A 12,571-nucleotide genomic window follows, 5' to 3' on the forward strand; every position below is an offset into this window, starting at 1 on the left:
AATGTTGACGTGAGTGCACATTGGGGACCTCTAGTGGCCAAAATAACACATTGCAAAACAAAGGTTCTGACAGGACCCCTCCCTCTAGGAACGGCTCCTGACGTTCCCTCCAGGACAACTGGTCTTGCGAGCGTAAAATTCTTGCACTAGTTTGGGGTCTAAGATGTCCTTAGCAGGAACCCAGGAGCGCTCCTCGGGACCATAGCCTTCCCAGTCCACAAGATACTGCCGGGACCCACGTACTTGACGGACATCTAGTATTCTGTGGACTGTGTAAGCTGGCTGGCCCTCGATGATACGAGGAGGAGGAGGTCTTCCTGTCGCAAGAAAAGGAGAAGACAAAACAGGTTTTAACAGGGAGACATGAAAAGTTGGATTAATTTTCAAAGACTTAGGCAAGTACAATTGATAGGTAACAGGGTTCACTTTCCTGGCAATCCTGAAGGGGCCAATGAATCTCTGGGAAAGTTTGCGGGACTCCACACGCAAGGGAATGTTCTTAGTGGAGAGCCAGACTCTTTGGCCAGGGCGCAGAGTGGGGGCAGGTCTGCGTCTGCGATTAGCCTGGTGCTGGTATTGCTGAGAGGTCCTAAGGAGCTTGAGTCTGGCTTTTTTCCATGTCTGGCGGCAGCGTTTAACAAATTGATGAGCAGAGGGAACTGCAACCTCCACCTCTTGTTCAGGGAATAGTGGAGGGGTGTAACCAAACTGGCACTCGAAAGGGGACATGCCTGTTGCAGAGGAGCGAAGGGTATTGTGTGCGTATTCTGCCCACATGATGAATGAAGACCAAGAGGAAGGACTGTTAGCTGCCATACATCTCAGTGTAGTCTCAAGATCTTGGTTAAGCCGCTCAGTTTGTCCATTGGACTCTGGGTGAAACCCAGAAGACAGGCTCACTGTAGCCCCCAGAGATTGACAAAAAGCCCGCCAGAATCGGGAGGAAAACTGGGGTCCTCGATCAGAGACGATGTCTTGTGGAATTCCAAAGACTCTGAACACATGATTTATGACCAATTCAGCAGTTTGTTTTGCGGTGGGTAGTTTAGGCAGAGGAATAAATCTGGCGGCCTTGGAAAATCTATCTACTATGACCATGATAGTGGTGTTGCCTTGTGATAGTGGAAGACCAGTGATAAAATCCATGGAAAGATGGGACCAAGGTCTATGAGGTATGGGGAGAGGGTGCAATAGCCCTTGAGGAGAGCGGTGAGAGATTTTATTTTGGTTGCATGTGGGACATGCGTTCACAAATGTGGTCACATCCTCCTTGATAGTTGGCCACCAAAATCGTCTTTGGAGGAACTCAAGAGTGCGTGAGGTACCAGGATGACAAGTGAGACGAGAGGAGTGTCCCCACTGGAGGATCTGAGAGCGGACAGCTTTAGGGACAAACAGACAGTGGGTAGGCCCCCCTCCTGGGTCTGGTTCTCTGGCTTGGGCTTGTTTTACCGTATCTTCCAGATTCCACCTGATAGGGGCTAATATCTTGGAACTTGGGATAATTGGCGCAACACAATCTTCCTGTGGAGTTTTAACATATGCTCGGGACAAAGCATCAGGCTTTAGGTTCTTAGAGCCAGGGCGGTAGGACAAGATGAACTGGAATCTATTGAAAAATAAGGACCAACGTGCCTGGCGGGGGTTGAGTCGCTTTGCCTGCTGAATATATTCCAGATTTTTGTGGTCTGTCAGTACTTGGAATGGGTGTTTGGCCCCCTCAAGCCAATGTCTCCACTCTTCAAGCGCTAACTTGACGGCCAGTAGCTCTCGATCCCCTACATGATAGTTCCTTTCAGTAGGTGTAAGGCGGTGGGAAAGGAATGCACATGGATGCAGCTTGTTGTCCTCTCCTCTCTGGGATAATACAGCTCCAACCCCTACATCTGAAGCATCGACTTCCACGATGAATGGTCTATCTGGGTTAGGGAGAATGAGAATAGGTGCAGAGGTGAAATGTTTCTTAAGTTTGTTGAAAGCCAACTCTGCTTCAGGTCCCCAAGAAAAGCTGGTTGTGTTCCCCTTGGTGAGAGCAGATAAAGGAGCCGCCACAGTACTGAAGTTCCGGATGAATTTGCGATAAAAATTGGCAAAGCCAAGGAAACGCTGTACCTCTTTTACAGATGAGGGGGAGGGCCAATCCACAACAGCTTGAACCTTTTGAGGATCCATTTGTATTTGGCCAGGCTTGATGATGAACCCCAGGAACTGAACCTTGGTCACATGAAACTCACATTTCTCAGGTTTAACATAAAGATGGTTATCAAGAAGGTGTCTCAGAACCTTACTGACGTGTTTTACATGCTCTTGGAGGGAACTCGAGAAGATGAGGATATCGTCTAAATAAACAAAAACAAATTGGTTTAACATGTCTCTGAGAACATCATTGATGAGAGCTTGAAATACTGCGGGAGCATTAGTGAGGCCAAAGGGCATAACTAAATATTCATAGTGCCCAGCGGGCGTGTTGAAGGCAGTTTTCCACTCATCTCCTTGCCTAATGCGAACAAGATGGTAGGCATTGCGCAAGTCAAGCTTAGTGAAGATGGAGGCTTCTTGCAGCATTTCAAATGCAGTTGTCATTAGTGGCAAGGGATAGCGGTTTCGAATGGTTATCTTATTTAGGCCCCTGTAATCAATACATGGTCGAAGTCCGCCATCCTTTTTCCCAACAAAAAAGAATCCAGCTCCAGCAGGGGAAGTGGATGGTTGGATGATGCCTGCCACAAGAGCTTCATTAATGTATCTGTCCATAGCAGTTCGTTCAGGGGGAGACAAAGAGAATATACGACCTCTGGGGGGACAGGTACCCGGGAGTAGCTCAATAGCGCAGTCATAAGGCCGATGAGGTGGTAAGGAGGTGGCCTTCCTTTTACTGAAGACTGCTTTGAGGTGGTGGTATGGAGCAGGGACTTGAGACAGATCTATGGTTTCTTGGGACTCGAGAATAAGGTCAGGGGGATTCTGGGCCAAGCATTTAGTCTGACAGGTGGGACCCCAACCTAGAACAGTGCCAGTCGACCAGTCAACGTGTGGATTATGCTGGAGAAGCCATGGGTGACCGAGGATAACAGGGAACTCTGGAGACTGTATAAGGTGAAAGCACATTCTCTCCTCGTGCTGGTAAGTGGTGAGACCAAGGAGAGAGGTGAGGTGGGTTACTTTCCCGGGAGACAATGGTCTTCCATCCAAGGCTGTCACAGTTAGGGGTGCAGGAAGAGAATAAGTAGAGATCTGAAGACTCTTAGCAAGAGAAACATCCATGAAATTCCCGGCAGCGCCAGAATCAATCAATGCCTCTAGTTGGTGTTTTTGTCCTCTCCAAGTGAGTGTGATTGGAAGGAACAGCCCAGAGTTGGAAGGTGAAGTGGTGCGTGTAACTCCCGTCACAGTCCTTCCTTGCCTGTACGGGACTGGGCGTTTCCCGAAAGCTCGGGGCAGGTGGAGCGAAAATGACCATACAATCCACAATAAAGACAACAACGCTCTCTCATACGACGGTCTCGTTCCGAGGGGGAAAGTCTAGCCCTACCCAATTGCATGGGTTCCGAAGAATCTTGGGGCACTGGTGGCATTTGAGCAAGAGCTGGACTGGCAGACCATGAGGAAACAGATGGGCGGTTCCGGCTTCTCTCTCTCAGGCGATTATCCAGTCGGATTGCTTGATCCATGAGGGTTTCCAGATCAACAGCAGGTTCTCTGGTAGCCAGATCATCCTTGATTGCCTCTGACAGACCATTCAGGAAACACACCATGAGGGCCTCACTGTTCCAACCACTCCCTGCTGCAACGGTCCGAAACTGAATGGCATACTCAGCTGCACTGCCATTACCTTGACGGAGGGTGAGAAGTCTCTTTGAGGCTTGTCGGCCACTGAAGGGGTGATCGAAGACTCGCTTGAACTCCTTTTCGAATGCGGAATAACTTGTACAGAAGGGGGCTTGTGCCTTCCAGACCGCAGTTGCCCAAGAAAGAGCTTTGCCAGAAAGGAGGGTGATGACGTATGCAATCTTGGCTCGATCTGAGGGGAAGGACGATGGTTGTAGTTCAAACGTGAGAGAGCATTGAGTCAGGAACCCATCACATGCACTAGGGTCACCTGAGAAATGTTGTGGTGGAGGTAGGCGGGGTTCACTTAGAGGAGAGAGCACTCGAGAATCTGGAAGGGGTACAGAGGCAGCAGGAGAAGCAGTAACTGAGGTAGAGGGCAGCCGGTCAAAGATCTGACGGACCGAAGTCATGAGATCAGACAGCAACTGGGAGTGTCTAGCCATCAAAGTCTCCTGCTGAGCTAGTGCTGACTCATGGCGTTGGACTGTGGACTCATACTGAGCAGCTGTGGCAAGGAGTTCTTGAGGATTTGGCGCCTCTGGGTTCATAATGTGGCTTGGTTATTCTGTCAGGACCGGGGCCCGAACTTGGGTCTCTGATGCCAGAGTCTTAATTTCTACCGCTGAGCCACAGGAGGTAGTTGAACCCAATAGTCAGACGCCTTGTAAACTTAACTCAGAAGAGTTTATTCAACAAAAACAGCAAAAGGGAACAAAATATCCTTTGTATAGAGTTAGGTTACAAAACAGGAAAAACCTCAGACCAGAATGGGTCAAAAATAGTAAAATAGTCTCCAAAACAAAAACTCAGAGAAAAAACTGCAAAAACTATTAACAGGAAAACAATTCAAAAATACTTTCAAAGAATAGATCTTAGAACTAGAGCAGACTTACGGCAGCAACTTGCTTAGGAACAATAATAACCAAGCAAAGATACAAAGAAAGTGATCAGCTTAAATAGGCAGCCCAGAATGAGAAACATGTGAAAACAATTACACTGATTACAAAAGGCACAATGTTGACGTGAGTGCACATTGGGGACCTCTAGTGGCCAAAATAACACATTGCAAAACAAAGGTTCTGACAGAGTTATTGGGAAGCCATAAACAACCAGTCTATAAAGTTCAGTGTGTTTAATGTCCATGTTTAGTAGTCTGATAACATGAGGGAAGAAACTCCTCCTGAGCCTCTCCGTCTTTGCCATCACACTGCAGAAGCGTCTGCCTGACTGTAGCAGATGACACAGTGGATTTCCAGGGTGGGTGGGGTCTTTAAGGATCTTAACAGTCCTAGATTTACATATTCTGGTGTGGATGTCTTGCAGAGAGGGGAGAGATGTTCTGGAGATGTGCTCAGCTACTCTTTGCAGGGCATTTGAAGGTATTGAAGCTGCTCACTCTCTCCACTGGGGTCCCGTTAATGATGATTGGGGTAGATCCGGTGCTGCCTCAAATAGAAAAGAGTTATTGTAAAATATTATTACAATTTACAATATGACTGTTTCTACTGCATTTCTGAACAAATAAATGAAGGCCTGGTGAGCATCAGACTTCAAAACCATTAAAAAATCTGTCCAACCCCAAACAGTCCTGTAGAACAGATATTTAAGGAACCTGAGGTTTTAACCTGCTTGATTTTTATCAGCATTGGAACACTTTGCTGCTGCTTTCACTCCAAGACTATGGATTATATTTTTACTGGAATGAAGTGTCATTAGTCACTAAACATTCAGTCCAATGACATCCTAAAATAATTCACTGTTGACAAGTTAACATTAACTAAAGTACAATGCACATTTATGTGAGACGTCTACAGAATGTAATGTCATTTACATTCCATCATTTGTCATTTAGGACAGTCTCTGACCATACCCCTGGAGCAATTTTAGGGACAAGCGCTGTTGCAAATGTCCACCTTTAAAGTATGAACATAATTTATCCACACAAAGACCCACATACACACACATTAGTCAAAAATCTTCAGAAAAAATAAATGACACATCTTGATGCATAGAAAGAACAAAAAAAAAGTTTACAGGAAAGTGATCCTTTGGGTTTGCAGAGAGAGGCAGTAACCAGGTCACTGAAATGTAACTTCTGGCCACCCAGACTTGAACTTTGTGTAACAGAAAGTTTAAACATAATGTTTTTGTTTGTTTGTGTTTCCTACAATGACAAAATTAATTCTACACCTGTTGCATGGTAGTGGACACTGCAGTTATCCTCATATATCCACTGTTATGATTATTAAATTAAAAAATGAATTTGGTAATTAAACCAAATGTTTCAATTGCATTATATTATTTGGATTAACGTTACACGTAAAAATAGATAACATTTTAAAAATATAACAGCAGGTTTTGAAACAATGACCAGCTTTGTTAAAGTCAAGCATTATCAGTTAGGAGAAGACTCATGTAAAGACTCATGTAAAGACTATTGTAACGAAGACTCATTCTTATGGAACACTGTACTAAATCTATTAATAGTTATTGATCGCTTAAATATCAGTGCAGTTATAATACATATGCCTGCATATTTTACGTAACATTAGTAACAATACCTGCTAATGGTCTTCAGTGTCCGTAATCTGCAGCGTAAATCCTATATGTATTGCAGAAATATTTAGCAGAAAAGGGTAACAGACACAATAAAGATGTAATTTATCTGTGCTGCTAATGCTGTCTTAACGTGCTCTCGGAATAATCGTAAATATGAGTTTTGAAGGTAAAAACTGCACATGAATGTCCTCCAATTTTCAAACTTGAATGCAATGAGCTTGTAATCATGATTTAACTATGTCAAGACTAAAACATCAACCGCCAAGATACTGCACTTTTTTTTTTTTTTTACTTGTAATACGTTGTACAAGTCTAAACTTACCCCTTCAAACTCCTCTTTCTTGACGCTGAAAAGCCTTGGGAAGTTGACGTCGTCTTTTTTTCTTTTCTTTTCTTTTTTTTTTTTTTTTGGTGTGGGGGGGTTCGCAGCGTGCATTAACCCTGTGACATTAAATAAACCAATCAAAAGGCTCTGGAGGTTTGTACAGCCCACTTGGAGCTGAAGTCCCACCCATTTGGAGCTGACCCGCCCATTTGGAGCTGGCTCCGACCTACGTTTATAACTATCTCGATAGGAAAGCTAATTAAATTGCTCGGACCGAGCGTTTTGATTGGACGTACATGTGGAAATACATCTGTAACTGTACCTGACAGTCCTTAGAACCGTTCGGCCTGATAATAAAAAAACTGGCTATATTTAATGTGTCAATTGTTTGAATCTCAAAATGTAATAATCGAATATTCGGATCCAGCCCTAAATAGTGCATGACGATTAGTAACAACACCTAACCAAGAGTGCTGTTTTCCTAAATATCCACATGATTCCAACTGTGACTTACATTTTAGAGATAAAATTGACCGATGAAAGTAGTTCCAAAGAAAGATCACAGAAGAGTAGTTGCTTATCTCTGAACAACACACAACCATGTTTTATCACTGATTTGACCTTTTTCCACCCTGTTTATCATTCTCTGATTTGCAGTGGGTTTTGGGTTTTTTTCTCTTGTGATTGGCTGACATCATTGACCCCTTTAATAAAACCTTACGAGGAAGTAATATGTGATAAATATGTGTTTTTCCCTCTCTCTCTAAATTTGTAACATTTTATCCCCTAGGAGACATAATAATGGTATATTGAGATCAGTCTATATATATGTGTATATATATATATATTCGTATGTATATGTCATAAGATTATCTAAGTTTTTCAATGAATTGTATAATGGCCAGCTTTAATTCTGTTGGACACTGGCTGACCAGGATCAGGTTTGGACGCCCTGGTATAGGATCTAGCATACATGGATAACATAAATACATGTTTTGATGTTGATTGCTTTGAGCCATTAAACTGGGGTTAACTTTTATGTTTGTTTTTCCCACCCTAGACCTAATGGCACCGAAAGAGGAGAGGGAAGTATTGAATGAAAATGAAGAGAAAGATCAGAATGATAATCTTCATGATTTCACAATTGAAGAAAGATCTTCTTTCTTACAGTCTGAAATGACTTCCACACGAAAAGGAGCTCAAGAGACAGGAACTAAGGGTAACTTCACTTGCTTTCAGTGTGGAAAGACTTTTAGTCATAAAGGAAAATTTAACAGGCATTTGACAGTTCACTCTGGAAAGAAGCCTTTCAAATGTAATGAGTGCGGGAAAAGTTTCAGTGAAAAAGGAAACCTTAAAACGCACATGAAAATTCACGACAGAGAGAAACCCTTCATCTGCAAACAGTGTGGAAGACGTTTTAAAAAAAAAGGAACCCTTGATTACCACATTCTAGTTCACACTGGAAAGAAGCCCTTCATCTGCCCTTTGTGTAGAACATTTTTCAAGCGTGAACAAAACCTTAAATCTCACATGAAAGTTCACACTGAAGAGAAGCTTCACACATGCCCTCAGTGTGAAAAGAGTTTCAAGCTAAAACGATACCTTGAAGCCCACGTGAGAAGAATTCACACTGGAGAGTTGCTTCAGCTGTGAAGGTAACCTTCAGTACCACATGAAGATTTACTGCTGAGGGACCTGTTTGAATGTCATCAGTGTGGAATGAGTTTTAAAGACAAGAAAAACCTAGGAATCATTCTGTGACATCGTAGAGAGAAGCATGTCATGTGTTATCACTGTGGAAAGACTTCCAGGAACAAAGCAAATCTTGAGTTTCACATAAGATGGATGATGGCATACCATCTTCTGTAGAGCTGCTTTACAGCCGAATCGTGTAACATTGACATTGGTACCCAACTCATTTCAGTCAAAACTAAACTGGTTCTAATTAAATATCTTGATTGCCGTTTACAGCTGAATTTATGTATTTTCAAACTGATGAACTTCACGGTTGTTACATACTGTTTAATTACACTCTTGTTATTTTCCTCGATTATTTTCCTGTTTATCTTTAAGTGCTTTGACAGTCTGCATTATAAAGACCATTATTCAAATAAAGCTGACTTGATATTAAAGCTCCAGTATGCGATTTTTGACCACAAGAGGGCACATTTCCAACAATAACAAAGGCGAAGCTTGATGACGCTATGAAGCAGGTGACGATGGGAGATGTCTTTTTTAATGCGTTTTCACCATAGCAATGTATCTAAATTGGATAAACGAATCATGATCACGGATGAGGTAATTTATTCGTTTTTGTATTGCCTGTATATCTGATCGTATTATTTTATGTCATCATATTTAATGAACTGCAAGGAACGTGAAATGTTATACTATATTATCCCGTTACAACTTACAGCTATTTGTTAAATGATTTGTTGGGTTAATGTTGTGCAGTGTTACGTGTTTATGGTTAATGCCGTTGTTGTTTAACGTGCTCAAACCAATCGTTCTATAATTAAATTTGAACGAACATTTGCAAGTAATGACTAAATATATTTTTAATAACACATATCCGATTGTATTTAATTGAACTGCCATAATCTCGGTCACCACACATGATAAAAATCCTTACCTTAGTACAAAGAGCAATATAACTTTGTTTATAAGTGTTATTATTGACAGTTGCATGTGTTGCAGGGAAACACAGATACATCCTCACTGGAATTATCAAATCCAGATGAGACCTGGACCATCTTTACTGTAACTATTACGTTACTTGTACAATAATAACAAAATAAATAATTGATTTGCTTACCTGTCTATCAATACACTCGCGAGAACAGAGTCTAGGTCAAGTCTAAGATTTTCACGCAGCTCTCTCCATCTCGTAAATGCCTGGCCGATATTTATCCTGGTTTTATTCCTCCGTTTGTCACACAGTCTGCGTGTATCCGAATATGGACGCTTATGTTTTACTGGCACTTCAATACTCGCCAAAGAGTAATCGTGATGCATAACAACGACAACCAAACCATACGCGTGGCTATAACATAACCACCACTTCCGCATTTGACCATGTGATATTCTGGTGTGGTGGAACATCACATGGTCTACACCGGAAACAAAGTATAGAGCGGACATTGCATCACTGACAGGCGACATTTCTTTTCCGGGACGACCAGTTATTTAAAATCGGAATTTCTCGTTTTTTTGTATTCGTCATCCTAAAAATTTGTCACACACAGTTGATGAGCTTGACAATTGCCATTCTGGATTTTGTCATTTTAACTTTCAACGTTTAAATATATCAGATGAATTTTAAGCTTCAAGTCTTTGCATTCAGATCCAGCTAATCAAGTCATTCAGGGTTATTTAAAAACTACAGGTACACTCATAAACCTTTTTGTCTGCATGGTTTTATAAAGAACCTTTAACATATGAAAAACCTTTCTGTTTCACAAATGATTCGTTGTGGTGAATGAAGATACTTTGGATTATTAAAAGGCAAGAAAGAGATGGTTCTTTAAAAAAACCACTGACTGAATGGTTTTTGTGGAGCCAAAAATGGTACTTCTATGGCATCACTGTGCACCTATATTTTTAATAGTGTATGTGTGTTGGAGCATAGTTTGAGTTTTCCATCCCTGGTGTAGTGTATCAGGAGGAAAGCTCGTAATTGGATGGAAGTAAATCAGGGAATCATGCAAAATACAGCTACAATTACTACCAGAGTATTCTCAAAGTGTCACATTTTTGAATGTTTGTGATGCTCTGTAAAAACCCTGATAAAGACATTTTTGTGATTCACTGTTTTCTACATAAAATCATCCTACATAATGTAAAGAATCTTCTGTGAATATATAACCTTGACATTGTTAATATTGAGTTAGAAATTGCAGGATTTGCTTAATTATGGACGTATAAAATCACGTTTTTGAGAAATTCCAATGTAAGTTTTGTAAATGGGATCTATGTATTTCGATACACATGTTCAAGAAGCATAATAAAAAACAATGAAATGAATGGAGAGACCACAAGAGTTTGAGTGTAGCAACAGCTACCAAGTCAATTCACTGAAATAGCCTGTATAACTTACTAGTAAAATAAAATGTCAGTAGAAATGTCTCTTCTACTTCAAACTCATCAGCAGACTGGGTGTTTTATGTCTTAAACCAAAAGTATTTTCTTCTCAACCCTCTTGAGCCAATTGTGTCATACAGTAGGTCCCTCCACTGTGATCATCAGAAGAGCTCTACATTCATCTAGATCTCAGCATTGCTCCTCACCCCTTGACCAACACCAGTGTCGGCTCCATGTAGGGGAAATCCATTTTCATATCATGCATTTCTTTTAAAAGAATGATGTCTTGATGTGGTCCAATTGTCAATACATTTGTTTGATCAGTCTTTAAGCCTCTAGTGAGTAATTAAGCAATAAATAAGCATTTGGCATATTTTCACTTATATTTTTGTGAAAGAACACAAATAAACTACAAATAACATTAGCACAAGTTTTTTACTTTTCCATACATAAATTTAATTCAAAACAATATTAGGATGGAGTGATTGAGACAAAAGAAACAGCATATTTATATGTGGAATTTGTCTAACTTTACAAGTGTTTTTTTTTTATTATTTTTAAAATTTAGGTTAGCATATATAGTTTAATCAGTGCTCTCAAGTTTTATAAAAAATTTGGAGTGAGGTTACATTTGTTAGGGGAGGAGCCACTCAAATATTTGAAACTGGCCCCATGTTTTTGCTTGCAGTTTGTAACCAAGTTCGTTCGTGTGGAGAGGAAGGAGACCAAGGTCAGCATGCTGAGACTCATGAGAAACTTTATTGAAAAAAAATAAAACAAATAAACAATCGCGCCACATACGCATGCACTTCACAATATTTATCTACTTCACTCCACTGTAGTCTTTGTCTCTGGGTTTGCAGCTCAACAGCTTCTTACTCCCACGAGTCTCCACCTCTCTCTGAACTCGCCGGTCCTGAGCCGGCCTAAATACCGGTTCCCCACGCCAATCACGGCAACGAGAGCCAGGTGTTAATCATTTTTCACTTGCCCCACTTACCACCGCTTGTCTCCTCACTCGCTCTCCCGTCACAGACCTCACAGAACCACGCCTCCCCCGCCACACAGTTCAATTTTAGATATTGTTCTTGACCAGCACAAACTAATTATAACAATTGGTAAATCTGATAAACAGACCATTTCATCCAAATAAAATAAATGATTTTAAGCTTCTAGAATTGAACAGTTTTTGTCTCTAATTAAAAGACAAATGTAGATTTATTGTGAAAGTCTTGATCTGGAGAGTAGCCTATATCACAGATTTTGGAAATATTTAAAGGGATAGTTCACCCAAAAATCATAATTATGTCATTAATAACTCAACCTCATGTCGTTCCAAACCAGTAAGACCTCCATTTATCTTCGGAACACAGTTTAAGATAAAAACATCATCAAAATAGTCCATGTGACATCAGAGGGTCAAAAATAGCAAAAACTATGACTTTATTCAGCATTGTCTTCTCTTCCGTGTCTGTTGTGAGAGAGTTCAAATCAAAGCAGTTTGTCATATTCGGTTCATGAATCAATCATTTGATGTAACCGGATCTTTTTGAACCAGTTCACCAAATCGAACTGAATCGTTTTAAATGGTTCGCGTCTCCAACAAGAATTAATCCACAAATGACTTGAGCTGTTACCTTTTTAAATTTGTCTGACACTCCCTCTGAGTTAAAACCTACCAATATCCCGAAGTAATTCATGTACTCAAACAGTACACTGACTGTAAATCAAACATTTGCAGGCTATAATTAAATAAACAATGTTAAATAAAAC

General features: G+C 41.0%; 2 protein-coding genes across 7 annotated transcripts in view; one reads left to right on the plus strand and one right to left on the minus strand.

Moving 5' to 3' along the window:
- LOC127956062 (gastrula zinc finger protein XlCGF7.1) overlaps positions 1–8,771 on the plus strand; it is a 148,087-nt gene extending 139,316 nt beyond the window's left edge. For 2 of the 4 annotated variants that reach the window (XM_052553829.1, XM_052553830.1), the window contains one exon: positions 7,776–8,771. In XM_052553829.1, the coding sequence (XP_052409789.1) occupies positions 7,776–8,371 (596 nt within the window). In that variant the 3' untranslated portion in view covers positions 8,372–8,771. The remainder of the gene's footprint in view (positions 1–7,775) is intronic. The other 2 variants (XM_052553831.1, XM_052553832.1) reach the window with 2 other exon arrangements.
- The window catches only part of LOC127955947 (zinc finger protein OZF-like), a 171,886-nt gene that overhangs the window by 100,262 nt on the left and 59,053 nt on the right, over positions 1–12,571 (minus strand). The gene's annotated exons all lie outside the window — the stretch shown is intronic.

Source organism: Carassius gibelio, chromosome B4 (genome assembly GCF_023724105.1).
Source record: "Carassius gibelio isolate Cgi1373 ecotype wild population from Czech Republic chromosome B4, carGib1.2-hapl.c, whole genome shotgun sequence".
NCBI classification, from domain to species: Eukaryota; Metazoa; Chordata; class Actinopteri; order Cypriniformes; family Cyprinidae; genus Carassius; species Carassius gibelio.